Source organism: Mauremys mutica, chromosome 20, assembly GCF_020497125.1.
Source record: "Mauremys mutica isolate MM-2020 ecotype Southern chromosome 20, ASM2049712v1, whole genome shotgun sequence".
NCBI lineage: Eukaryota > Metazoa > Chordata > Testudines > Geoemydidae > Mauremys > Mauremys mutica.
In genome coordinates, this window is record NC_059091.1 from 8,234,272 (window position 1) to 8,262,173 (window position 27,902).

General features: G+C 61.6%; 1 protein-coding gene across 3 annotated transcripts; it reads left to right on the forward strand.

The window, feature by feature from the left end:
- Window positions 1-13,331: 13,331 nt before the first annotated feature.
- LOC123353909 (TBC1 domain family member 15-like) lies at window positions 13,332-22,430 on the forward strand. 3 transcript variants are annotated; one of them, XM_044995387.1, is made up of 12 exons: window positions 13,332-13,506; window positions 13,586-13,702; window positions 14,178-14,392; window positions 15,259-15,438; window positions 15,827-15,894; window positions 16,265-16,368; window positions 17,613-17,680; window positions 18,384-18,530; window positions 19,598-19,688; window positions 20,619-20,743; window positions 21,489-21,621; window positions 22,312-22,430. In XM_044995387.1, exons 1-12 carry the CDS (start codon window positions 13,454-13,456, stop codon window positions 22,364-22,366), a joined length of 1,356 nt encoding a protein of 451 aa, XP_044851322.1. In that variant the 5' UTR covers window positions 13,332-13,453; the 3' UTR covers window positions 22,367-22,430. The 3 variants fall into 3 exon arrangements, 2 of the variants coding, with proteins under 2 accessions (XP_044851322.1, XP_044851323.1); XM_044995388.1 differs by lacking the exon at window positions 13,586-13,702; XR_006574589.1 differs by lacking the exon at window positions 22,312-22,430 and having other exon boundaries at window positions 19,593-19,688; window positions 21,489-21,617.
- Window positions 22,431-27,902: the final 5,472 nt, after the last annotated feature.

A 27,902-nucleotide genomic window follows, 5' to 3' on the forward strand; every position in this document is an offset into this window, starting at 1 on the left:
CAGCCGCAGGGCTCCGGTTGGCACTCCAGGCCCTGGCTCCGGCGCCAGCCTCCGGCAGCGAGCGATTACCAGCTCAGCCTCCCCACCGAGCTTCAGTGCATTTCCCAGCGAGGGGAAGTGACTCATTAGCAGCCAGAGAGCAATCAGTGCCCGATGGATGAGCCACTGCTCATTAGCATCGAGAAATGAGCTGGGGAAAGTGCTCGCCAGGACATCTCGGTCCGTATCTCCCCACCCGTCGCTGGGTCCCTGCCTTAGTGCCTGGACAAGCTGGGCTTTTCTTTCTGAACCCCCAAGGCAGGCTGGGGTAAGTGGGGCAGGGCCAGGCTTGGACTGAGGTGGGATCAGGGGCACCCGTCGCTCCCCAGATACCCGGAAAGCCCCCTCTCCCTTCAGGACAGGGACTCCATGTTGCCCAAGGGGGGACCCTACTGATGGCACCCATCTGCCCCCTCCCCTTGAGCTGCACAAGGGAGCCCGGCCACCCTGGCATTTCCCCACTCACAGCCCAAGCCTGGAAAGAGACAAAACCCAGGTGAGCGGCACCGCCCAGGAATGAGGGAGCCAGAGGAGATCACCAAAGGAGGAGGAGAGAGAGGCCCTGACTGGCACATGCCACCCACCACCCTCCTCTCCCTGTTGGCTGTCACTGTGGCAAGCAACTATGCCCCTCAATTCGGGGAGGGGGGATTAGAGAGAGATTTTTGCCTCATTATTTTGAGCTGCTAAATCTGCCCAACACTTACACTGGGCGGGGGGGGGGGGGGGCAAAGCTGGGCATGACTCTGGGATAGATAGATAGATAGATAGATAGATAGATAGATAGATAGATAGAGGGGGTGGATGGGGATAGATAGATAGATAGATAGATAGATAGATAGATAGATAGATAGATAGATAGAGGGGGTGGATGGGGATAGATAGATAGATAGATAGATAGATAGATAGATAGATAGATAGATAGATAGATAGATAGAGGGGGTGGATGGGGATAGATAGATAGATAGATAGATAGATAGATAGATAGATAGATAGATAGATAGATAGATAGATAGATAGATAGATAGATAGATAGATAGAGGGGGTGGATGGGGATAGATAGATAGATAGATAGATAGATAGGACACAGGATAGGTTTCTGGCCCGGGGCCACCCAGAGGATTCAGGGGGCCTGGGGTCTTTGGCAGTGGGGGGCCCCCGCTGTCAAACTGCCACCGAAGACCCGGAGCAGAAGAAGCTCCGGGGGCCCAGGCCCCGCGAGAGTTTTCCGGGGCTCCCGGAGCAAGTGAAGGACCCTGCTCCAGGGGCCCTGAAAAACTTTCGTGGGGGCCCCTGTGGGGCCTGGGGCAAATTGCCCCACTTTGCCCCCCCCCCCGGGCCGCCCTGTTGTGGCCTATCACTGAAGATTCAACCCAACATTTTCAAGTGGTCTCTGATCTGGGAACCCAGCCTAAGGCCCGAGTAGCCAGATTTTCATAACAAGCTCAGCTCTCATTTAGGCTCCTCCAAGAAGTGGCCAGAGGCATTCAGCAGCCCCCAGTGACCTAGGGGCTGGAGTGGTTCTCCACTGATCTCGGAGGCGGGGGGGGGGGAGGTGCATTCTGAGCACTTTGGACAATCTGGCCCCAGTTGTGGGTGCTGAGCAATTGAAAAACTCCAACCCCACGTGGCATATCTAAGCAGCACATCTGGGAATCCTCCAAGGCCCTGACGCCCTGTCTCACCATTGCAGCCAACAGGGCAGCTGGACCAGGACCAAGGAGCAAACAGCCCAGCCAAACCCATGGCCAAAAGTTGCCGCATCAGCCAGTAACAGACCAGGCTGAAAACTCACCCATTGAAACCAAGATTGTTACAGCTGAACACACCTTCCAAAGCTCATTTCAGCCGCTCCAACCCCGAGCGCTCAGCGCTCCTGACGCCGGCCCCCAAAATCATGAGATTGGGTAACAGTCATGAGGGGGATTTGTTTTTAAAGAAAAAAATAAAACTGGGTTGCTTGTCCAGGCCCCTCTCCCCTCTGCTCCTCACTCCATCAACCACCCTCCCCTTGTCACTTGCCTTCTGGGTTCTGAGCCGTCAGGGGCTCACCTTTCCAAGTCTATAAGGACTAGAAATTTACTTTTTTTTTTAAATGACAGCTGATAGTCTCCTGTGATCACTTGACTCCTGGAGCTGGGGCTTTTAGTAAAGCACGAGAGTCACAGTGAAAATCACAAGAGCTGACAAATGCCCATTTATTTACTCTCAGCCCAGCCCATGGAAACAGACTGGTCAGTTTCCGGGTTGTTTCTAGGCAGTTTCCTTTTGAGTTTCTCTGTCACCAGCCCAAGGTCTGAGCTGAGAATGGCCTTGGGGTAGATCTCTGCTGTTCACACAGATTTTGTCCCACTACAATCGCCAGTTAGGGCAGTGGTTTGGTTTTTTTTAACAATCTAACAGTAAAGCCCTGGGTCTGAACACAGTTACCCCACTATAAAGGTGCCTCATACCAGTGTAGATTATTCCCCTTCCAATGTGGGATGGAGGCTTGTTCCAATCTACACACTACAGTCAGGCCAGGGTTTTTTTGTTTTAAACTATTGATTTATTTCGGATGTTTTAACAGGGCTTACAAGTCTTTGCCATGTAACGATCAGAGCCAAACCAACCACCATTACAACCAGGCACTTGGGTTCAGAGACCCAGCCCACAGTCGGATCCTCAGCAGATCTCTCTGTGGTTCCCATATTACACAGGGCAGCAGCAGTTCCCCCCGCCCCAGCAGAGCGCCACATTTAAAAAAAAAAAACGCAGAGCACTCAGGGTTGAGATCTTTGGCCCTCTTCTAACCCAGCCACACCCCTGGGTGTCTCTACGGCCCCTGGCACCCAGGCCAGTGAAACAAACACCGGGCAGAGGTGGGGGGACCCTGGAACCTATTTGACAGATTTTAGGGGTTTTTTTTAAATCTTTCCCCCCAAAACAAAACATGCGGCCTAGAGGGAGCTGCCTCCCTTGGAGGAGGGGGGTGAATCGTGCCCTGGCTGGGGGACGGGCGGGGGGTCCCTGGGGGTTTGACCCATTCCCCACGTCCAGGGTTTTCATCCTCACAATTGCAGGCCCAGGTAACCCTCCGGCGAGGTGCCAAGGGGCCGCATTGCGCTTTGGTAGCACAAGGGAGACCCCTTGTGGCCGTGCTGGGAACCGCAAGCGGCACCCTTGCGATAAAGACAAGGGGGGAGAAGATTGGCGCTTTGTGAATGAAAAAGGGTCGGTCGCTGCTGCGCGCGGGGGAGGCGATGGGATGGGGGGATGGAACTGGAGGAGGGGTGATGGGATGGGGGGCTGAGATGGGGGAAGGAATTGGAGGAGGGGCGATGGGATGGGGGCTGAGTGGGTGGAGGGGGATGGAATTGGAGGAGGGGGAGGGGTGATGGGATGGGGGGATGAGATGGGGAGGGGGATGGAACTGGAGGAGGGGGAGGGGTGATGGGATGGGGGGATGAGATGGGGAGGGGGATGGAACTGGAGGAGGGGGAGGGGTGATGGGATGGGGGGATGAGATGGGGAGGGGGATGGAACTGGAGGAGGGGGAGGGGTGATGGGATGGGGGGGATGAGATGGGGAGGGGGATGGAAGGGCTGAGATGGGGGAAGGGGGATGGAATTGGAGGAGGGGGAGGGGTGATGGGATGGGGGGATGAGATGGGGAGGGGGGTGGAACTGGAGGATGGGGAGGGGTGATGGGATGGGGGGATGAGATGGGGAGGGGGATGGAACTGGAGGATGGGGAGGGGTGATGGGATGGGGGGCTGAGCTGGGGGAGGGGATGGAATTGGAGAAGGGGGAGGGGTGATGGGATGGGGGGATGAGATGGGGAGGGGGATGGAACTGGAGGAGGGGGAGGGGTGATGGGATGGGGGGATGAGATGGGGAGGGGGATGGAACTGGAGGAGGGGGAGGGGTGATGGGATGGGGGGGCTGAGCTGGGGGAGGGGATGGAATTGGAGAAGGGGGAGGGGTGATGGGATGGTGTGATGAATTGGGAAGGGCTGATGGGATGGGGGCTGAGTTGGGAGAGGGGTGATGGTATTTTGGGAGGGGTGATGGGATGAGGGGCTGGAATGGGGGAGGGTGATGGAATTGGAGGAGGGGGAGGCATGAGGGGATGGGGTGATGAATTGGGGAGGGCTGATGGGATGGGGGCTGAGTTGGGGGAGGGGTGATGGGATGAGGGGCTGGGATGGGGGGAGCTGGTGGGGCAAAATGACAGGAGAGATGCAGGACACTCGACCCCTGGCTCCTGTCACCAGCACTGTCCCCCAGCCAGCCGGAGTCCAGCTCAGCATAGGGGGCCCATCGGGGAGCGGGTGGCTCTGATGCACCCTCAAAGGAGGAGAGCGCCAGGGCAGGGCCCTGATACAAGCCAGTAAAGCAGCAGGGCCCAGCGCCGAACCCATCAGCGAGGGATGGCTCAGCTTGGCCTGGGTGCTGGGTGGGAACTGGGCCCTCTCAGGGAGGGAGCAGAGCTGAGGGGTTTTGCCTGCTCTGGGGCTCTAAGGAGAGATTGTTTCCATATCTATAGCGAGGTCTTGGAGGACCTGGCATCATGGGGGTTTAGAGAGAGGTTAGGGGTGGCAGCGGGATCTACTGGTTAGAGCAGGGGTTGGGGTGGGAACTTGAGGTCAGGACACCCAAGTTCTGCTCTCAGGTCGGGGATGGGAATGGGGTCTAGGCTGTAGAGCAGTGGCGCTTCGTGGCATGACTTCTGGGTTCTAGTCCGAGCTTCCCCCCTTGCTGTGTGACTTTGGGCGGGTCACTAGGGGCCAGGTCAGTGCTCATCTCCTTGTATTCAGGTGGGTGGGAGCAGGGGACTCCCCTTGATTCTGAAGGGAGGGGAATTCTCAGTGGCTCCTGCTGATTCCTTGTGCCAATCCCACCCACTTCCTTTTTCTGCCTCATAATCCTCCACACACACCCTAAATGGGGGCTGATCCTCAGCCGACCTGGCCCAGGAAGCACCCCCTGGAAGAGGCTAGACAAGAGTCAGGTGCCAGGCTCTGACCCTCCCACCCACCTGGGGAAGGGGACAGGACCTTCCGCCCGTCCCAAGGCCCCACTCTGCCTGGGGGATTTCCCTGGGGCAGCGGCCAGGGGCTGAGGGTATCTGCAGGCCCTTGGCAGGGGGTTACACCTTAGGGTGGCAGAGACACCTACATGTTCCACATGGAGGTAACACCCATCAGTTCTCAGCATCCCCCCCATCACCATGGTAACAGACATGAGTGGTCCCTGCTTTCCCGGCAGGTAGGTCTCCATGGCAATCCCAGGCCCCGATTCCCTGTTGCCTGGCAACACGTGTCAATTGACACCCACTTTGCACTGAGGTAGATCATGGTGTGAGCCCCCAGTCACCCTTCCCAGATCTCGTCTGTCTGGCCACATCCTCCCCCTGCTGCTCCCTACCTTGCGGGCACAAGAGCCTCCTCCCTCATAGCCTCTGCCACCTGCAGCAGCCCCCTCCCCACCTCACTGGGCTCTTTGAATCAGCTGAGAGAGACAGTGTGGCCCTACTCCCATCCCCCTGCACCATGTCTAATGTGCCTTCGCACCACAGCACCCCCTGCCTGAGGATCCCAAAGCACTTTACAAATATTAAGGGATTAAAGCACTCAGCCAGGATAGGGGAAACTGAGGCACAGAGGGGGCAGGAGACTCGACCAAGGTCACAGCCAAGGGAGACTGTGGAAGAGCCAGGCACAGACTCTCTCTTGCCCGGCACCCAGCTCCCCTGCTCTAACCACTAGACCCCATTCCCCAGGCTGGGAGCTGCGACTGCTGTAACCCAGCACCGTGTGAATGCCCGGCCAGGGGGCTGGAGCAGCAGGACATTCCTGTCCCAGCCGGGCAGAGGGATTTGGGACTCAAGGGGGGTCCCACTGAGCTAGTGACAGGTGCCAGCCCCATGCCCTTCCCAGCAGACCACCCCCCAGGCCTATTTCCCCCCCCCATAGGGCAGGTGAGCTGTGGCTTTACAAAGAGCTGCCCCAGCTGTGGCCCAGGAGTAACGTGACCCCCCCAGCTCAGGTTACCTGCTGGGGTAGGGGGTCTGCAGGGAGCAGCCCAGCGCCCCCAGCTGGGTGGGATTAGGAGCTGCAGCAGCTGCTGGAGGGATAGGCCCTTCCTGGTGGTCTGATGCTGGGTGTCTGTGTAAGGGGTGGGGGAAGGGGGCATGGCGGGGGCAGTAGACTGTGGGGTTGGATACAGGGGGCTGTGTATGTGTGTGTGCATGAGGAGCTGTGTGTATGGAGGGGTCCTCAGGTGTGTTGGAGGGAGGGGCTGCTTTTGTGCAGGGGGCTCCATGTATCAGAAGAGCAGGGGGGAGCCCAAGGGAAATTGAAGCCCCCCCTTCCCCAGGGGCTGTGGATCACAGAATCATAGGATCTCAGGGTTGGAAGGGACCTCAGGAGGTATCTAGTCCAACCCCCTGCTCAAAGCAGGACCAACCTCCAACTAAATCACCCCAGCCAGGGCTTTGTCAAGCCGAGCCTTAAAAACCTCTAAGGAAGGAGATTCCACCACCTCCCTAGGTAACCCATTCCAGTGCTTCACCACCCTCCTAGTGAAAACGTTTTTCCTAATATCCAACCTAAACCTCCCCCACTGCAACTTGAGACCATTACTCCTTGTTCTGTCATCTTCTACCACTGAGAACAGTCTAGATCCATCCTCTTTGGAACCCCCTTTCAGGTAGTTGAAAGCAGCTATCAAATCCCCCCTCACTCTTCTCTTCTGCAGACTAAACAATCCCAAGGTCCTCTCTCTGTCCGCTCCTGGCCATTCCCACGGGACACAACTCATTGTGGGTTCATCCCCCCAGCTGTACCCTGAGGGGATCGGGCCCAGCAATGTGGGGTGGGGGCGCTACCTTGGAGGTACAAAATCCCGGGACATCCGGGATGGGCATGAGCCCGTAGCACTGTGTACTGAGCCCCCGACACCCCCCAAGGAGAGCTTCCACAGAGCAACCCTGCAACACCTGCCAGAGCTGTGCCCAGGCTTTCTGAGGCTCTGGAATGGAGAGCATCCCCAATGAGCCCCCCACCCTGCTTCCCGCAGCACAGCCCCCCTGCTGACCTCCCGCCCTACTCCCTGCAGCACAGCGCCCCCTGCTGATCCCCCTCTCTGCTTCCCGCAGCACAGCGCCCCCTGCTGACCTCCCGCCCTACTCCCTGCAGCACAGCGCCCCCTGCTGAACCCCCATCCTGCTCCCCGCAGCACAGCGCCCCCTGCTGAGCCCCCACCCTGCTCCCTGCAGCACAGCGCCCCCTGCTGAGCCCCCACCCTGCTCCCTGCAGCACAGCGCCCCCTGCTGAGCCCCCACCCTGCTCCCTGCAGCACAGCGCCCCCTGCTGAGCACCTGCCCCACTCCCTGCAGCACAGCGCCCCCTGCTGACCTCCCGCCCTGCTTCCCGCAGCACAGCGCCCCCTGCTGAGCCCCCTCCCTGCTCCCTGCAGCACAGCGCCCCCTGCTGAGCCCCCACCCTGCTCCCTGCAGCACAGCGCCCCCTGCTGAGCCTCCTCCCTGCTCCCTGCAGCACAGCGCCCCCTGCTGACCTCCTGCCCTGCTCCCCGCAGCACAGCGCCCCCTGCTGAGCCCCTGCCCCACTCCCCAGAGCACGTGGCTTTTGCTCTTTCCCATCCAAGCAGTGACTCGCACAGATCTGGCATAGCCCCTGGGACGCCCTTAGAGGTGGCTGGGCGGCCAGCTGAAGGCAGGCCCAGGGCCAAGCCCACACTTGCACACACACGCACAGAGGAAGTTGCTGGCATCTTGAAAGTGGCTTTAATTGCTTCCCATAACGAGGTTCTTCCTCTTGGCAGCATGTGCGGGGGGTGGGGGGGGAAGACCTCTAACAGTCATAAATCCAGAGCCTCTCCCCCCACCCCCAAACCCGGATCACTGCACCTGCTTCATATTAATTAACAAGATTAGTGCTGCTCTTAATTACAAGACCAGCTTGTACATCGTTAATTGGGGGCAGGGGGAGGGGAGCCTCTTCCCTGCCTTGTGAGAATGTTTTTTGTGGGGGTGCCCCTCCCCCTGTTGGGTTCCCTGCCCCTCTTCTGATGCCTGGGCAGGTGGGAATGCTGCATCCTTGTCCCTGTGCCGTGGGTCTGTGCCTCCCCAGCTTCCCGCCAGGGGGCGCTGCCAGCAGGTTGAATATTAGTATGTCGGTGGAGTGGGGGAGGCAGGGGGCGGAGCAAAATGCAGCAGGGAATGAATGATCTGCACCAGGCAGAGATTAAAAGGGGGTTATGGATTATTCTGGACTAGCTGGGGGCTGTGGGTCGGGATTAAGGGGCACTGTCAGAGCTGGGGGAGCCCAGGGCTGGGATAGCAGGGGCTGTGGGTCAGGATTGAGGGGTACTGTCAGAGCTGGGGGAGCCCAGGGCTGGGATAGCAGGGGCTGTGGGTCAGGATTGAGGGGCACCATCAGAGCTGGGGGGAACCCATGGCTGGGCTAGCAGGGGATCAGGATTAAGGGTCTCCCACTTGCCAGGTGCAGCTCCAAGGCCCAGGGCTCTGCTGAGTAGCAACGCAGCCCCCCCTCCCATACAAGAGGCTGGGACTGAATTCCATGGGAGCAGTGGGGGCTGGGATCTACAAGAGAATCTGTGTAGCAGTTGCTATTCATGAGTGTGGCTCAATGGGGAGGGTGCTGGGCTAGGACACCTGGGTTCAATTCCTGGCTCTGCTGCTGCCCTTGTCCATGTCTTGCTCCGTGCCTCAGTTTCTCCATCCCCCTCTGTGTTGTCTGTTCACGCTGTAGCTCTCAGGGGTAGGAACTGTCTCTCACTGTCTGCAGATTCCAGCACAGCGGTGCCACAGTCTGGGTTTTGGTTCTTCTCCACGCTGCTGGGATAATAATGCCACATCGCCTGAGAAATTAACGTCAGTCCCTCATATGGTTGCCAGCCTCCAGGATTGTCCTGGAGTCGCCAGGAAATAAAGATGAATCATTAATTAAAGATTATCTCATGCGATGAAACCTCCAGGAATACGTCCAATCAAATTTGACAACCCTAGTCCCTGGGTTGTTCTGACTCAACATAGCCCAGTCCTCTAACCCCCTGCAAAGCAGGTCAACCTGTGGAACTCCTTGCCAGAGGATGTTGTGAAGGCCAAGATTATAACAGGGTTAAAAAAGAACTAGATACGTTAATGGAGGATAGATCCATCAATGGCTATTAACCAGGATGGGCAGGAACGGTGTCCCTAGCCTCTGTCTGTCAGAAGCTGGGGATGGATGATTCCCTGTTCTGTTCATTCCCTCTGAGCACCTGGCATTGGCCACTGTCGGAAGATGGGATACTGGACTAGATGGACCTATGGTCTGACCCAGTATGGCCGTTCTTATGACCCCCTGGGTCCAAGAAGAGCTGGAAATCCCACCTCCCACAACCTCAAGGCCTGTGACCTTCCCTGTCCCCGCTGCATGCAGCAGCCGTTTCTACGGGGAGGGTGTAGGGAATGGCCAGGTTTAGCTGGGGCACTTTGGACATTCGCAGAACTCTGTGGAGGGGGAGGCAGGGGTGGGCCAGCTGGGGGCCGTGCGGTGGGATTGAGGAGCAGCGGCAGAGCAGGGAGCTCACGCCATCCTGTCGCTCTCTTGCCATTGCCATTGATGGCTGCCTCCCTGTCAGGAGCAATAAATCCAGCCCCTCCCCTCTGCCATCGTCCACCGCTCCTGCCCAGCCCCCCCCCCTCCCTCCCCCTGCTCAGGGAGCCAGGGAGCCCAAAGCCCAGCCGGAAAGACTTGAAGGGAGAGGAGTCCCTGCAGTGATCCTGTTCTGCCACCAGGGGGCACTGTGACGACCCCATCTCCCCTCCGCCCACTGTGCTGGCAGGTGCTATGGCCCCACCCGACTGTGGGGGACACAGGATGGGGGCAAAGGGGACGGGCAGGGGCCATGGGGGATCCAGCCAGCTCCCCAGCTCCAGGATACCCCCCCATGACACCTAGCTTGGAAGCCTAATACCTCCTGCCAGCCCTGGACCCCCACCGCCCTGTCCCCTCCCTTTCCCTGCACTCGCCCCCCCGGGGCCTGCAAGCTCCGTCCTGCACTGGTAGCAAAGAGTGAGACTGGCGTCAGCACCGGGTAACAGCCAGCCTGGCAGGGGGCAGAGCTGGGGAGAGAAGCCAGGAGTCCTGGATCGCCAACTTCCGCCAACCCCACTCTAACCACTAGACGATCCTGCCCCCCCACCAGTTTTTGTGCAGGCAACTCAGCCCTGCCTTTGAGCTGCTTCCAGGAGGCAGCAATTTGGAATTCACCCTCAGCAATGGGGATAAGAACGGCCCTACTGGGTCAGACCAAAGGTCCATCTAGCCCAGGATCCCGTCTTCCAACAGTGGCCAGTGCCAGGTGCCCCAGAGGGAATGATCAGAACAGGTGACCATCAGGTGCTCCATTCCCTGGCGTCCATCCCCAGCTTCTGGCTAACAGAGACTAGGGACACCATCCCTGCCCATCTTGGCTAATAGCCATTGATGGACCTGTCCTCCATGAATTTATCTAGTTCTTTTTTGAACCCTGTTATAGTCTTGGCCTTCACAACATCCTCTGGCGAGGAGTTCCACAGGTTGACTGTGCATTGTGTGAAGAACACAAATCCCACCTGCTCTGGGGAGGAGGCAGAAGGACCCTGGAGGGAAGAAATAGGGGACAGGGATACCACGGGGAGCAGCAAGACGCAGCTGGATGGGTCCTGTGCTGCAGCCACCCACTTGCTAGGTGTGACCTCGTGGCAGCAGGAGCAGCCCTCAGAGGCTCACCTGTGGAACTCCCTGCTGCAGGATGTTATTCAGGGGAACAGTTTTGTTCCTTTGCTGATTCAACCAGCAAATTGTGGCCTGGTCTCCCCACTCCATAAACCAACTTCACTCTTGTAGCCCTCACCTGAGATCAGGGCCCCATGGCTGCACAACCCCACAGTTCATGCCCCAAAGACCTCTCAGTCTGAATAGACAGAGAGGAGAGGAGAGGGCGGGAGAGGAAACTGAGGCACAGAGGGGTGAAAGGACTTGCCCAGGGTTACCCAGCAGGTCAGTGGCAGAGTTCCAGCTCACTGCTCCTACCTACTAGGCAAGGCTGCCTTTTGCTTCTGATTCTTACACAGCACCCATCACCTTGGTATCGGACCGGCTGTGACCCACACGGTGCCCGTCTCTGCCCTCACAGAGCACACTGAGGATCTGACTTCATCTGGGGAGGGGATCACAGGTAAGGCTCAGTGTGGGGGAGGCATTGCTCCAGGCCGGAGGGTGGATTAGTAAAGGAGGGGGCCAGAATCCCAAACTGAATTAGCAGCTAGTGCCCCCTCCAGGCCCAGATGGCACAGCAGGACACGGCCCCCCCCCAGCGCTTAGCCGCAGAGCGCCCCAGACTCCTACCGTGAGGAGCTGGAGCCGGACACCGCATCTGTATGCAAGCCCTGCTCTGCGGCCCAGTGAGTCGGGGGGTGGGGGGCTTTGCCCTTGATGAAACATTAATCTCCCTCCCCCGGCTGCCCCCCCCATCCCTTCCATAGGTCACTGGGAGCCTGGCTGAGCTGGCGGCGCCGCGAGGGAGGCAGCTTAATCACAGCACAAATCATTCAGCGCAGGGGCTGGTAATTTACACTCGGCCTCTCGGCTCAGGGACCAGGCTCCTCGGCTCAGCCGCCAGCCCCGGCTGCTGCCTCCAGCCCGAGCCTGGGCGAGGGGCCGCTGGTGCCAAGCTGCCCCTGCAGCAGGAGGAACTGGCGCCCTGATCCCCAGGCCTCTGCCTTGGGCAATGGCCCCAGCTCCCGGCCCGGGTCAGAGCAGGTGGCCCAGGGAACATTGTGAGATGAAATCCCATCCCGTGCCCTGCCATCCCCACCCCTGCATGGCCGGTGAGCCGCCCTCTGGGCCAGCAGTGCAGGGCTTGTGACACATGGGGAGCGGCTCTGATTCCATCCAGCAGAGGGCGGTGGTGCTTGCATGCGCCTGCGCACCCCACATCTCCAAACAGCACATCACACCCGCAGTGTGTCACACCCACACACAGTGTCACACCCATGCTGCACAGTGTGTCAAACCCCCACATCCCCACAGTGTGTGACACTCACACCCTACAGCTCTCACCTCCCCACAACCCCTCCACACTGTGTCACACCCATGCCCCACAGCCCTCACCACACCACACACCTCTCCACACAGTGTCACACCCACGCCCCATAGTGTGTCACACCCGCATACCCCCACAGTGTGTCATACCCATGCCCCACAACTCTCACCCCCCACAGTTTCCCACCCACACCCCACAGTTGTGTCAGACCCACACCCCAAAGCCCTCACCATGCCACACCTACCCCCTGTAATATGTCACACCCGCATACCCCCACAGTGTCACACCCACACCCCACAGCTCTCACCACCCCACAATGTTACACCCACCCCCCACAGCTCTCACCCCCCACAATGTCACACCCCCAGCTCTCACATACACACACCTCGATCTCTCTCACACACACACAGCTCCACAGGGATGATTTGTGGTTTCGTTTCACTCTGCTCCCGGGCAGTGTGTGTGTGGGGGGGGGTCACATCGACTATCCCTTGCATGTGGGATGGGGGGTCTCCTGTAACAGGGCTGAAGCCTTAACGAACACAGCACTAATGAGCAAAGTGATCCCCAGCTGCTCCTTGGCCCGGCCTCCTCTGCTGTGGGGGACGACTCCTTGGCACAGAGGCAGCCGGCCCAGCTGGGAGCAGATACTCCCAGGGAACCAAACCCCAGGTAAGGGTCAGCAGCCCCAGAAGCTCATCCATCCGCCCCAGGGATCGAACCAGCGACGCTACAGATTGGGCGAGGAGCAGGCTGGTGTAGTAGCTGGGCTTGGCCACAAGAGGGTGACATGCGCCCAGGCATTCAGCTGGTCTATTAGAAGCAGAGGGAGAAGGGAGAACAGAGCCACCCCCGACCCCTAACACCATCCTCCCCAGACACCCCATAGAGGTGGGTGAAGGTGCCAGCCCCCAGCTCCTGCCAGCACCCGCCCGACTGGGAGCCAAGCTGCAGAATCCGCAGCTCCAAACAGATGAGGGGTGAATTTGAATTCAGGAGGAGGCTGGATGGACCCTTGGTCTCCTCTGACACTGCAATAAATGGCCTCTCCTATGGAGATCAGAGCACCTCCCCACAGTACCATGGCAACAGCAGGAGGCCAGAGGCCAGGCCAGATGGGCCCATTGACATGGTGGAACCCCTGGTTTCCCTAGGAACAGGCAGCACAAGGGCCCCATTGTGACATCCCCTGGGTGTGAGCAGTGGGGGAGAATGGCCTGGGGGAAGGCTGTGACTGCCTCCCTGCCACCCATGGCCCCCGCTGCTCCAGGATCCTCCACACCTATGGCCCCAAGCAGGGTGTAGGGCTCCCAGAGATGAAGGGTGGGGTGGTGCTCCGGCTCCTGCTGTACTGGCTCAGGGCTCTGAGGTGAGTGATGGGTTCCTGGGAAACAGAAACCCTGAGCCGTCCCTGGGCCCTGACCCCGGTTTGTATGTGACCCCCCCAGGGCTTCCATCGGCGTCCTGCTGCATCTGGCGGAGCGCGCCCTCCACAGAGTACCCGGCTGCCAGCTCCTGCGGGCCCTCCACCCATGGCCCAGAGACCGTGACGGTGCCCCCACCAGGTCAGGGGACTCCACAGAGAAAAGCACCTGGCCTGGGGCTAGAGCCAGGGTGTGGGGGGAGAGAGAGATGGTTAGCGCGTGTGTTAGGTGGAGAGAGACGTTCCTTCTTAAACACAAAGGCAACCTGTGTTGATCCCAGTGCCCCAGTGCAGCACTAGGGGGCGCCGTGCTGCACAGAGTGGGTGAGGGCTCAGTAGGGGGCGCTCTCCCTTCAGTCAGTGCTGAGCCCATGCAGTACTAGGGGGCTCTGTGCTGCAGGGAGTAGGGTAGGGGATCACTAGGGGGCACTCTCCCCTCAGTCAGTGCTGACCTCCGGGTGGCACTAGGGGGCGCTGTGCTGCACAGAGTGGGGTGGGGGCTCAGTAGGGGGCGCTCTCTCCTCCCACTCAGTGCTGACACCATGAAGCTGTAGGGGCCACTGGGGCAGAGGGGATTCCTGACTAGGAAGCACTAATGGTCCTTGGCCCCCTCACAGCAGGCGCATCGTGGCCACGTGGCAGAGGGGTGCAGCAGGAACAGGGGACTGGAGCAAGATCCAGGAGCAGCCGCCCAGGAGACACGTGGATGGGGATGGCACCTGCATCCACGGGCCAGAATCCCAGCTCCCAGCAACCAGCTCCCTCCAGAGCCTCTTCGATGGGGCAGGCAGGCTGGACCTGGCTGGGCTGCGCAAGGTGGTCTATGAGACAGGTGCGTGCGGGGCTGGGGTGGTGGGAGGAGCCCTTGGATTTGACACCTCTCGCCCCAGCCCCTGGCGCTGATGCCGAGAGTCCTGAGTCCCACTGCAGGGCGGGGCCAGGAGCTGGCGCCGTTGGCAGGGAAGCGATCCACACTTGGTGGAAGCTGCTCCCTAGAGACAAGCTTTGGCCATCAGATCCGGCAGAGGACACCTGGGTTCTGTGCCCAGCTCTGCCACTAGCTTGCTGGGTGACCTTGGGCAAGTCACTGCGCCTCTCTGTGCCTCAGTTTCCCCAACTGTACAGTGGCAATAGTGAAACTGACTTCCTTGGTCAAACGCTTTAGGGTCTGCTGCTGTGAAGAGAGGGCACTGCTATGCCGTAGTGGGTTAGCAGCTACATGCCAGACAGGCAGCAGAGCTGGATTAACGGATACATGTTGGTCAGAGATCTCAGGGATAAATAGAAATAAAGAAAACCCAAACTATGTTCCTGATGCTCAACTCCAGCTGCCGCACTAGGGAGGTGACTACATTTCCCATCAGCCCCCAGGACAGGCTACCAACCACTCCCCCCATTCTCATCACTAGACACAACTCCCCTCCCCGAGTTAGGGATAGAACCCAGAAATCCAGGCTCCTCGGCTCCACTTGCTCTTTGCCACTAGACACCACTCCTCTCCCAGAGCCAGGGAGGGAACCCAGGAGTCCTGGCTCCCAGCCTCCATTGCACTAGCCACTAGACACCACTCCCCTCTCAGACCCAGGGAGGGAACCCAGGAGTCCTGGTTCCCTGCCCCCACAAAGTCAGTGTTCTATGAGTGTGTAGCTGGTCCACTCCAGCCCCATCTCATGCTCTGTGGGGGGGCTGGGGGCCCAGGCATGGATGCCAGCGAGCGGAAAGTCACATGGAAGTTTCTCTTCGGTGTGTACCCCGCGGACTCCACCACTGAGGAGCGGCGCCGGCTGGACCAGCAGCTGGTCGCTCGCTACAGGAGCATGAAGAATGCCTGGAAGCAGCAGTTCCCCAGCGCCAAGCGCATGAAGGTCCAGTCAGACCGTAAGTGCCCCCGAAACCGACCCTCCAGCTCCCAGCACGCAGGACATCAGGGGACCGAGCCGAAGGCAGATCTGAATGGGGGGATGGGGGTACAATGGGGGGAGAGTTTGGGGGGGGATGAGGCTCATCTGCTTCCCCCACATTTTAGAGACCAAGTTCACTCAGCAAAGTTCTCTTTCCTACAACTCGGGGCAGGGGCAGGTCACTTCTTCCTAACCACCAGCCCAGCCACTGATTGACATGGACACGCAACACATTCAATTTATAGCCCCACAGCTCCTCCCACCAAACAGCTCCTCCCAGGGGGCGGAGCAACAGAGCTCCTCCCCCTTAAAGAGCCTGAGCCTGGTCCTGGTGGCTAAAACCGACCCCATTCTCCTTCCCACAGTGGAGCTGTCCCTGGCCATCATGAAATACGAGCAGCAGGAGATGGAAGCGGCCAAGGTGCCCGCGGAGGTGAGACGTCTGTGCCAGCCATGGCTGGACAGGGTGGCTGGCTCGCTGGGGCACGGCAGGCAGGGGCCCCGGGTGGCACAGAGCAGCCAGCAGCAATGGCCAAGGGGAAGGCAGTGTGGAAGGAGCTGGTACCAAGGTGCAGCCCCTCAGGGGCGGGCATCCGCCCCACTGGCACAGGCCGTCCACGCAGGGAATGCCAGCGCTGCATAGGCCACTGGGCTCCATGCTCAATGGGCAGGGTGGGTGCTCCTGGAGCTGGGAGTAGAACCCAGGAGTCCCGGTCCCCAGCCCCCTCCCCATGCCCTGAGCACCAGAGTACCCTGCTGGGCACCACTGCTGGCCGAATACTAATGCATCCCCTCCCTCCCAGCACGGCCTGTGGCTCCAGAGCATCAACCAGCCCCAGTTCTGGGCATCTCTGAGGGACATTGATGCCGACGTGCCCCGCACCGACCGGCACCGCAGCTTCTTCCAGTGAGTGCGCCCTGCCGGGCACTGCCACCTGCTGCCATGCCAGTGCCATGCTCCCAGTGCCATGCTGTGCTGGGCACCGCTGCCCACTGCCATGCATCCCCCAGTGCCCCACCCCCGCTAGGTACTGTCACCTGCTACCATGCACTCCCCCAGTGCCATTCCATGCCGGGCACTGCCACCCATTGCCATACCAGTGCCATGCTCCCAGTGCCATGCTGTGCTGGGCACCGCTGCCCACTGCCATGCACCCCCACAGTGCCACACCCCTGCTAGGTACTGCTGCCTGCTACCATGCACTCCCCCAGTGCCACTCCATGCCGGGCACTGCCACCTGCTGCCATGCCAATGCCATGCTCCCAGTGCCATGCAGTGCTGGGCACTGCTGCCCACTGCCATGCACCCCCCCAGTGCCACACCCCTGCTAGGTACTGCTGCCTGCTACCATGCACTCCCCCAGTGCCACTCCATGCCGGGCACTGCCACCTGCTGACACACAGCCCCCACAGTGTGACACCCCTAGTGCCACGCTCTGCCAGGTACAGCCGCCCGCTGCCACGCAGCCCCTCCACGAGGCTCAGCCCCAGTCCCACACCTCTGCCGGGCACAGCCCACCAGTGCCACACACCCGCTGGGCACAGTCCCCTCAGTGCCACCCCCCCTCCAAGCACAGCCACCCTCCTCCATGCAGTAAACCTCCATGGGCCCCACCCCCACTGCCACGCACCTGCTGGGCAAAGCCCCTCAATGCCATGCAGGCTCCCCCCCAGTGCCACACACCCACATGGCACAGCTGCCCACTGCCACGGAGCCCCCTCCATGAGCCCCCCAGTGCCACACGCTCACCAGGCAAAGCCCCCAGTGCCACTCACCCACCAAACAGTTCCCCCACAGTGCCACATAGGCCCCTCTCAACAGAGGCTACCCCAGTCCTACATGCTAACCAGCACAGCCACCCCTGCCCCGGTGCCACATGCCCCCAGGAACAGCCACCCCATGCCATGTAGGCACCCCCCCACGAGGACAGCCTATGCCATGTGCCCGCTGGGCTCACCCCCCAATGGTGCCATACGCCTTCTGGGATCACCCCCCTCAATGGGGCCATGCGCCCACCGGGCTCACCCCCCAATGATGCCATGCTCCCACTGGGCTCAACCCCCCCAGTGGTGCTACACACCTGTGGGAATCACACTCCCAATGGTGCCATGTGCCTGCTGGGCTCACACCCCTCCTGTGGCTCTCTGCAGGCGCCAGGGGCTGGTGAAGCTGCTGTACCTGAGGGAGATTCTGATCACATTTGCCGCCTTTCACCAGGGTGGGTACCCTGCCCCCTGGTACCCCTCCCCAGCTTCCTTCCCTCCCGGCACCTCTCCCCTGCTCCCTACCCCCTGGCACCTCTCCCCTGCTCCCTACCCCCTGGCACCTCTCCCCTGCTCCCTGCCCTCCCGGCACCTCTCCCCTGCTCCCTGCCCTCCCGGCACCTCTCCCCTGCTCCCTGCTCTCCCGGCACCTCTCCCCTGCTCCCTGCCCTCCCGGCACCTCTCCACTGCTTCCTGCCCTCCCGGCACCTCTCCCCTGCTCCCCGCCCTCCCGGCACCTCTCCCCTGCTCCCTGCCCTCCCGGCACCTCTCCCCTGCTCCCTGCTCTCCTGGCACCTCTCCCCTGCTCCCTGCCCTCCCGGCACCTCTCCACTGCTCCCTGCCCCCCAGTATCCCTTCCCTGCTCCCTGCCTCCCCGGCACCCCTCCCCTGCTCCCTGGCACCCCTCCACTGCTTCCCCCCCTCCCGGCACCCCTCCACTGTCCCTTCCCCTGAGCTTCTCACTGCCCCCTGCCCCTCAAACCTCCCTGCTGACCCCCCCCACTTCCACCTGCCTCCCCAGTGTCTTGTGACTTCCCCCCTTTACTATCCCTTGACCCCCCCCCCCAGGATCCCTTTTTGCCCCCATCTGGCTCCCTGTTGCCTCCTACTCCTATTCTCCCCCTCCCTCCCCCTGACACCCCCTCCTGCTCTCCCCAGACATCGGCTACTGCCAGGGCATGACCAGCTTTGCCAGCCACTTCCTGGAGACCCTGGACTCAGAGTTTGACGCCTTCTGGTGCTTCGTAAACTGCATGCGGCACTGGGCCCCCAGCTTGACCGCCCAGGGCGTGGCCTGCAAGATCCGTGAGCAGCAGGGCCCGGTGGGAGGGGGACAGCAGCCCCAGTGCCAGGCCCCCACCAGGGCTGGGCTGAGCACAGTGGGCTGCCCAGGGGGAGGTGCTGCTGCGAGCCAAGGTGGGTGGGGTAGGCGCTGTGTCACCCTCAGCTGGGCTCTTGCCAAGAAGGGCCCTGACTGGTCCATGGCTGGTGGGAGACCTCAAGAGCTGAGAGAAGTGCTTGTGTCAGGGCAGGTAATGGGGTCTAGTGGTTAGAGCAGGGGGGTCTGGGAGTCAGGCTCCTGGGTTCCATTCCTGGCTATGGGAGGGGAGTGGGGTCTAGTGGTTAGAGTGGGGGTGTCTGGGAATCAGGCTCCTGGGTTCCATTCCTGGCTATGGGAGGGGAGTGGGGTCTAGTGGTTAGAGTGGAGGTGTCTGGGAATCAGGCTCCTGGGTTCCATTCCTGGCTATGGGAGAGGAGTGGGGTCTAGTGGTTAGAGTGCGGGGGGGAGGGAATCTGGGAGTCAGCTTCCATTCCCAGCTCTGCCACTGGCTTGCGGTTTGACTTTGGGGGAAATAAGCTCATCTGTACAAGGAGGGAGTAATTGGTAAATTGGATTGAGATCCTTGGGCAGAAGGCTGGGTAAAGGCAAAGAATAATTAGGCAGTAGGGGGCGCTCTCCCCTTGCAGTCAATGCTGACCCCAGAGCCCCAGTAGGGGGGCGCTGTGCTGCAGGGAAGGGGCATGAGTGCAACGGGGGGCCCTCTCCCCTTGCAGTCAGTGCTGACTGCAGTGTGTGGGGGCGCCCCCTTTTGGCTGGGATGTCTAACTCCACTCCCCGTCGCTTGTGACCTTTGAAAATCTCCTGGCCCTATTTGGCCACCGGGGGGGCTAATCCCAGTGCCTGGGGCAAACTCCCCCGGGAGCTGCCATGCAGTGCAACATCCTCCCCCTGCTCTAAACTGCTGTGTGTGTTAAACAGCAGCTGCGCCCCACCCCAGAGGCAGCTGCATTGTGCCGGTGGGAAAGCCCCCCTCCCCCCAGCTCCGTGCACAGGGGGCAGGGGCTGAGCCCTGGCTGTGTGTCCAGCGCAGAGACCACCGAGGAGCTGCTGCGACACGTGGACCCCGAGCTGCACCATCACATCGCCAGGACCTCCAAGGAGAGGCTGCTCTTCTGTCTCAGGTGAAAAGCCCCACAACCCGGGGCTCCCCCGGCTCCGACTGTTTCCTCCAACAGCAGCAGCTCAGGGCTTTGGGGGAGGGGAAGGGGGGGTCACCACCCCCACGGGCAGCACAAGTGGCCTCTATGGGGTTTTGACCTGCGGCGGCATGTGGCTCTCTGTCACCCCCTGGTGGCCAGATCGTGCCTTGACGCCTGTGAGTCCGCTTCCGCTAACGCAGCTGGTTGGTTCGCTCAGACTGGAGCGGCTTCAGGCCTTTGGCGCCAGGAGCTTTTCGACTCCGAGAGCAGGTGAATGGGGCGGCTTGATCCGGGCGGACTAGCCTCTCCGCGGAGAGGAGATCTCCGAGACTGCCGGCCTGTTCAATCCACTAACCAAAGGCAGAGTCAGATCCAGACACTGGACCAACCCAGACCAGAAATAAATTACCAGGGGGGTGTCAGGGTGGAGTTAACCCAACCCAGCAGGTAGGGGTGGGGCGGATTCCCCAGCACTTGGAGTCTTTATATCCAGCTCGAGTGTCTCCAAAAGCTACCCTCTCGCTCAGGAAGAAGTTCTGGGTTCAGTGCAGGAACCCCTGGGGAAAGCTCTCAGATGGTCACAACGGTCCCTCCTGGCCGTAAGATCTCGAACAGTCTGGAGCTCAGCCCCTGCCAGAGCTGCAATTGGCACGTTTTGCAGGGAAACAAACATGGAAAATCTGCCGCTACCCCTCCCCCCACCCGGTGGGGGGGGAGTTGCTGGGAGGGGCTGGGGAGCTGGTGTTGGGAAGAGACAGTGGCTAGAGGGTGGAGGTGGGTGGGCAGGGAGCCAGGGATGGTGCATTTGGGGGCTGCAGGGAGCCTGCTGCTGGGGGGGAAGGAAGGATCTAGACCTGCCCCTGGGCCCGTGCGTGGCATTGGCGCCTCTCACCCTTCCCGCGCCCTCCCCAGCTGGCTGCTGCTGCGGTTCCAGCGGGAGCTGGGGCACGAGGATGCCCTGCGGGTGATGGAGATTGGCGCCCTGGAGGGGGACCCCACCGAGCTGGCAGCCCGCCTGCTGCCACACTGCAGGGAAGGTGAGGGGCCGTCGCCACCCCTCCCCTCCCCCCTCCACACACACACCGTGGCTCAGCCCTGGGTGCCCCCCCATACCCACAGCTCCACCCCCAGTCCCGACCCACAGCCCCCTGCTAGCCCAGCCCTGTGCCCCCCATACCCACAGCTCTGCCCCCAGTCCCAACCCGCAGCCCCCTGCTAGCCCAGCCCTGCCCCCCATACCCACAGCTCCACCCCCAGTCCCGACCCACAGCCCCCTGCTAGCCCAGCCCTGTGCCCCCCATACCCACAGCTGTGCCCCCAGTCCCGACCCACAACCACCTGCTAGCCCAGCCCTGTGCCCCCCATACCCACAGCTCTGCCCCCAGTCCCAACCCACAGCCCCCTGCTAGCCCAGCCCTGTGCCCCCCATACCCACAGCTCTGCCCCCAGTCCCAACCCGCAGCCCCCTGCTAGCCCAGCCCTGCCCCCCATACCCACAGCTCTGCCCCCAGTCCCAACCCACAGCCCCCTGCTAGCCCAGCCCTAGTCTCCCACCCCCGTATCCACAGCTCTGCCCCCAGTCCCAACCCACAGCCCCCTGCTAGCCCAGCCCTAGTCTCCCACCCCCGTATCCACAGCTCTGCCCCCAGTCCCAACCCGCAGCCTCCTGCTAGCCCAGCCCTGGGCCACTCCATCCCCCGCGGCTCTGCCAGTGCCCGCATGCCCATCTCCGTGCTGGCTTTAGGCTCCGCTGACCCTGCTCTCGCTGCCCCATCCCTGCAGGGGAGGACAGGTCGGCCCCGCACCGGGATGGAGTCTCCTTCGAGGTGCTGCTCTGTGTCGCCCTCCTGATCCAGCACCGCCAGCAGCTGCTCCAGTACCAGCACGTCCACGACTTCTTCCTCTTTGCCCACAGGTCGGGGGCCTTTCCCGGGGGCGGGGGCAGCTGGGGCTCCTCCTCCTCTGGGGGAGCCCGACAGCGGCTTTATTACGAGGATGCGGGGGCCCATCCTCCTAGGCCCAGGGCTCCCAGCCCGGCTCTGCCCCTCCCAGGGTGCCGGGGCTGTGAAACTCTGCACCTGCTCCAGCCAGTCTGCTCCAGCCCCACGCCAATGAGCACTTGGGGGAGGGGGGGAAATCACTTGTCATTGTGAGAATTGTGGGGCAGAACTGATACCATGTGACCCCGGCCTCCATTCCCAACAGCCCCAATGTGGTGGAAATGGCTCAGCGGAGAGGTTGATCCAAGGGTGGGATTCAGGACACCTGGGTTCTATGCCCAGCTCTGCCCCAGGCCGCCTGGTGACATACCTCGCTCTGTGCCTCAGTTTCCCTCCCACCCGGGTCTGTTCAGACTGGGAGCTCTCTGGGGCAGGGAATGCCCCTCGGGTCCTGCCTGCCTGGCAGGAGGGGGCTCTCAGCCCAGTTTCCCGTGAGGGAGCTTCTCCATGGTGCCATTCAGCTCCTCCGACAGGGGCTAGGCACCGGCCGGGGCCCCACTGAGTCCCCAAGGGTTTGCAGCTGTGCCTCAGCCCCCAGGGCAGGGCGGGGCCATGTGAGAGGGACCCAGCAGGGGGCGCTGTCTGAGCACGTGTCTCCCCCACAGGCTGCAGGGGAAGCTGGCTCTGGACGCGCTGCGCAGGGTTGACAGGCCCCTCTAGGGCCAGGTGGCGGCAGGACATCGGCCAAGGGAGAGGCTGCAATGAAGCTGGGGGTGTCAAGCTGACGGTCTCTGGCCACGTCTCTCTGTGGGCGAACGTGGCCCCCACGCCAGGCCCCAAAGTGCCCCCACGGCTCTGGGGAGGGGGAGGGAGCGAGGGTCTGTGCCTGTATTCAGCCAGCTGGACGGCCCCTTGGAATCAGCCACCGCGGGAGGGCTGGGGGGGGAGGCCGGGGGCTCAGCTGGGGCTGGGGAAAGGGGGCTGGAGTGGGGGAGCAGGGAGGGGAGCCTGTCCCAGCCATGCATCCAGAGCCGCGCACACACACCCAGAGTCTGGAGACACACATGCACATACACCCAGAGACACAGGCACCCTGAGACACACCCAGAGCCGCACACGTGCGCACCCCATCTCTCTCCAGCACACATCTCCAAACAACCCCCCATCCAGCCGGTCCCCCCAAACACTCCCCCACGGTCTCCCTCACATACACAATGCTCCACTCCCTCCACCCCCTCTCATCCCCCCAGTCTCTCCCCCTCACCCCCCCCCCCGCGGCCTATGCCCCTCTCCCCCAGGCCTGCCCCCGGAGGGCCCTGAGCTCGGTGCACTGTCTCTTTAACAGGAGAGGCGCCCGGGAGAGGAACGGCTTCTCCAGTGGCTCCATTCATCTCATTTTAATTTTATGAGCAATATTTTGCATGGAGCGGCCTTTCCCCGCGAACAGCAGCATAATGTGAGCATCAATCACGCGCCCCGGCGGGATTGCTCTTTCAGCAAGGATGAGCTGCCCGGCCCTCACCCCTCCCGCCCGGATTCACCCGCAGCCCCAGGGAGCAGCTAAGCACCCCCTCTGATCCAGGGGTGTCCCCCCCCCCAGCATCTCTGCAAAGCCCCAGCAGGGCTGGGAACAGGACGGGAGTTCGGGGGAGGGCAGCCCGGAAAATGCCCCCACGTCCTGCCGTTGGGTTGTGAGCTGGGCTCGTGCATGAACAGATGCAGATATGTGTGCGCGCACACGCGTGTGGAAGGCGTATGTGAGTCTGTCAGGCAGTGTGGTTGTGTTGCTGTGTGTGTCCCCGGGTGGGGGAAGTGGGGTGATGACAGGAGAGGCTGGGGCCCTGCATAGGGGCGAGCACAAGAGATCAAGTGTGAGCAGACGGGGGTGTCGATGTGTCTGAGTGTGGAGGGCGGCACCTGGGGGTCTGTGCATGTGAGAAGGGGGGGATGTGACTCATGAGGCTTGGCCCGTGCCAAGGGTTCAAACCACGGGGGGCTGGCGGCAGAACGTACAGATTTGGCGCTGAGCTACCCAGACAGAGCCACCCGCCTCAGGCCGGCCCGAGGCCCGTCGCAGACTTAGGGTTGCCAACTTTCTGATAGCATAAAAATGAATGCCCTTGCCCCGCCCCCTAACCCGAGGCCCCGCCCCACTCACTCCATTCCCCCCCACCCCCGTCGCTCGCTCTCCCCCATCCTCCCTCCCTCATTCATTTTCACCAGGCTGGGACAGGGATGCGGGAGGGGGTGAGGGCTCCAGCTGAGGATGCGGGCTCTGGGGTGGGGCCAGGGATGAGGGGTGCAGGGGGTTGAGGGCTCTGGCTAGGAGTGTGGGCTCTTGGGTGGGGCCAGGGAGGAGGGGTTTGGGCTGGGGGGGGAGCCGAGAGGTTTGGAATGTGGGAGGGGGCTCCAGACGGGGGCAGGAGGGGGCTCAGAGATGGGGGTTGAGGTGTGGGAGAGGGTGCGGACTCTGGGAGGGAGTTTGGGTGTGGGAGGCGACTCAGGGCTGGGGCAGATGGTTGGGGTGTGGGAGGGGGTGTGGGCTCTGGGAGGGAGTTTGGGTGTGGGAGGGGGCTCAGGGATGGGGGTTGGGGTGTGGGAGGGGGTGTGGGCTCTGGGAGGGAGTTTGGGTGTGGGAGGGGGCTCAGGGATGGGGGTTGGGGTGTGGGAGGGGGTGTGGACTCTGGGAGGGAGTTTGGGTGTGGGAGGCGACTCAGGGCTGGGGCAGACGGTTGGGGTGTGGGAGCGGGTGCGGTGCGGACTCCAGGCAGAGTTTACCAGAGGCGGCTCCCAGAAGCAGGGGTGGCCAGGGAGACTCCACGCACTGCCCGGGCCGGCAGGTGCCGCCCCCGCAGCTCCCAATGGTTGCAGCGCGGTTCCCAGCCAATGGGAGCTGCCGAGCTGCCACTCAGGGCGGGGCAGCGCGTGGAGCCTCCCTGGCTATCCCTGCACCTAGGGGCCACAGGGACACACTAGCCGCTTCCAGGAGCCGCGCTGAGCCAGGGCAGGCAGGGAGCCTGCCGTAGCTGACCGGAGCCGCCTGGGCCCCTTTTCAACCAGGCGTTTCTATCGAAAACCAGATGCCTGGCAACCCTACTCACACGCAGTGTCACCCGCGGCTGCTCCTGGGAGTGCAAAGAATCAGCTTAGCCCTAGATAGATCCGGAGGGGGAAGGACCCCCCCAGAGCCCCCTAAGCCAGGGCTTTCTTAGGGGCCTGATCCCGCTGGCAGCCAGGAGAAATCCCGGCCTTTCAACTAGCAGCTTGCAGCCCTGGCTGCCCCCCTCCTGCTGCCTGCCATGAGGCCGGGCTTTGAGGTCTGAACTGGGGTAGGGCCCGGCTGAGACAGAGCCCCCACCGTGTCCCTCCCCTCACAGCTGCCCAGCTGTGCCAGGCTGGTTCTTTTAACCTTCTGGCCACTGTGAAAATCAAAACCCCTGGGGGTTGGGGAGGGGTTTGAAGTGGCTGAGGGACGGGGGCTGCTGATCCTGCCGGGCCAGACATGCTGCAGTGGGACCTATCAGGTCTAGTACCAGCATGGGAGAGCACGGTGCTGCATGGGGAGGCCGTGCGGATACAGCAGGGGGCGCTCTTCCTTCAGACAAGTGCCATGGCGCATTGCCGGGGGGGGGGGGGCGCTGTGCTGGTGGGAGTCTGGGATGCTTCTTTGCAGAGTTGTGGCGGCTAATCCCACCCCCAGACCTACTGCTACTTTCTGCCTCTCCAAGTCTGCCCCCTTACGGTCCCCCAGATACAGCAGCCTCTTGGCTTCCTGCCCTGAGCTGTTAGGCCGGGCTGGGCACAATTACAAGTCAATGCAGATCTATCCCTCGGCACTCACTGCCACCAGAAATTAGTGAGAGCAAGAGTTTAGTATGGTTAAAAAACAAGGATTCAGCACAGATGGCGCATCTTATCTCATCACTGTATTCTCCCCTCCCCTCCCCCCAAGGCACAACATCCAGAATAGGGCTCATCCCCTCCAGCAGGGGGCAGCAGGGACACACACACACACACACACAGAGAGCAGGGCTCATCCCCTCCAGCAGGGGGCGGCAGGGACACACACACTCACAGAGAGCAGAAGACAGCAGGGACACACACACACACACACACAGAGAAAGCAGGGCTCATCCCCTCCAGCAGGGGGCAGCAGGGACACACACACACACAGCAGGGCTCATCCCCTCCAGCAGGGGGCAGCAGGGTAACACACACACACACACACACAGAGCAGGGCTCATCCCCTCCAGCAGGGGGCAGCAGGGACACACACACACACAGCAGGGCTCATCCCCTCCAGCAGGGGGCAGCAGGGTAACACACACACACACACACACAGAGCAGGGCTCATCCCCTCCAGCAGGGGGCAGCAGGGACACACACACACACACACACACACAGAGCAGGGCTCATCCCCTCCAGCAGGGGGCGGCAGGGACACACACACACACAGAGAGCAGGGCCCATCCCCTCCAGCAGGGGGCGACAGGGACACACACACACACACACACACAGAGCAGGGCCCATCCCCTCCAGCAGGGGGCGACACACACACACAAACATTTTACAGAGTTGCTTTAACAAAGGGAGGCTCCATCCCCGCTTTGTTCTGAGCAGAGCTGAGACCCCTTCCCGGGCCGAGACGCTGTATCGCTGCAAAGGGGCAGAGCCCACCTAGGCATGATCCCAGATCCAGGACCCAAGCTGGCCCCGTGGGCAGGGTGTTCGGCTCAGCCGCTTCGGGAGCTGACTGTGGGTCCGAAGCCAGAGGGGAGGTTCTGGCTCCGGCCCCCTCTGCCATCACACCTGTTCTGTAGCCAACTCCCCCTTTGTGCTGAGACAAACCCCTCCCCCGCAGCCCTCCCCCGCTGGCCCAGCGTGCCCCAGAGTTCCCCTCTAAACACCCTGTCCCTGGTCATTAGCAGGCAGGGCTAAAAGCCTCTGATGGGCCCTGGCAGGCCCGATGAGCTGGAAAAGGCCTTTCTCTGCCAGGCTGGCAGCGCCGGGAGCTGCTGACTGGGGCACAAGGAGGCGGGGGGAAGAAGGCCTGAATCTAATGAATCCAGGTGCTGCAGACACCAAGCGTGACTGGCAGATAAATCACACCCAGGGAGCTCAGAGCAGAGCCCCTTCCAGAGTCGCAGCCCTTAGTGCCTGGCGCCGTGGGGGGAGCTGCCGTCACCGTGGGAGGCACTCCGGGGCTGACGGGTCATGCACACGCACGTTCACACACAAGCATGCGTGTGCGCACAAGTACACGTGAATTCACACAACCCCACACACCTGGTCTGCTTCCCCCCCCGCCATCCAAGCTCTGCAGCTTCTCAGTGACAAAGTGGGTCTCCTGGAGCTTTGCCCCACCCACTTCCACTCCCACCCCATTCCCTGCCTCAGCCCAGCAAGAGAGAAGTTCACTCAGTCCGGGGGCGGGGGGGCCTTCACTCAGTGCTGAGACTCCAGCAGCCTCCCCTCAGGGTGAGCCAGTCCCAGCTTTCATGCTGCTCAATGCAAAGCCCCCCAGCCCCAGGCTGTCCTGGCCAGGTCCCCTCAGCAGGGAAAAGTCTTTGCTGAGGGCATTTGCTGCTCCCGAGGGTGAGCGGAAGGTTAAAATGCTGGAGTGGCTCTATCTGAAGGGGCCCTTGTGTGTCCAGCATAGAGGGATCTGGGCTCCCAGGGGAGCCCAGGGCTGGGAGATGTGGGTTGGGATTGAGGGGCACTGGCGGAGTTGCAGGGAGGGGTGTGGCAGGAGTGAAATTTGCCTCCAGCCAGACCATGGCAATCACCCCGGCAACACTGCAATGACTCTATTGCAACTGACCCAGCAACACCACAGTGACACCATGGCAACCACCTCCAGCAACCCTGCAGCAACGACATGGCGATTGCCTTGGTAACACCACAGCAATCGCCCCTGACAACGCTGCAGTGACACCCCGGCGATGGCCTCAGCAACGCTGTAGCAACACAGTTGCCCCCAGCACTATTGCAATGACACCATGGCAATCGCCCCGGCAACGCTGCAGTGACGCCATGGTGACGCCACAGCACAACCCTTCTCAGCCGCTTCGCTGGAGGCCAAGGCTCTGCAGTGCTCCTGCCGCCTCATTCATTCTAGCTGCAAAGAGAAGGAGACTCTCTCTAGGAAACCAAGTCACTGAGTCAATCAGACCCTCCCCAGCCAGACAACCAGATGCCAGCATGGGGGGGGGGGTGCACAAAATCCTGACACAGTCACCCCCAGCAGTGTAAGCCC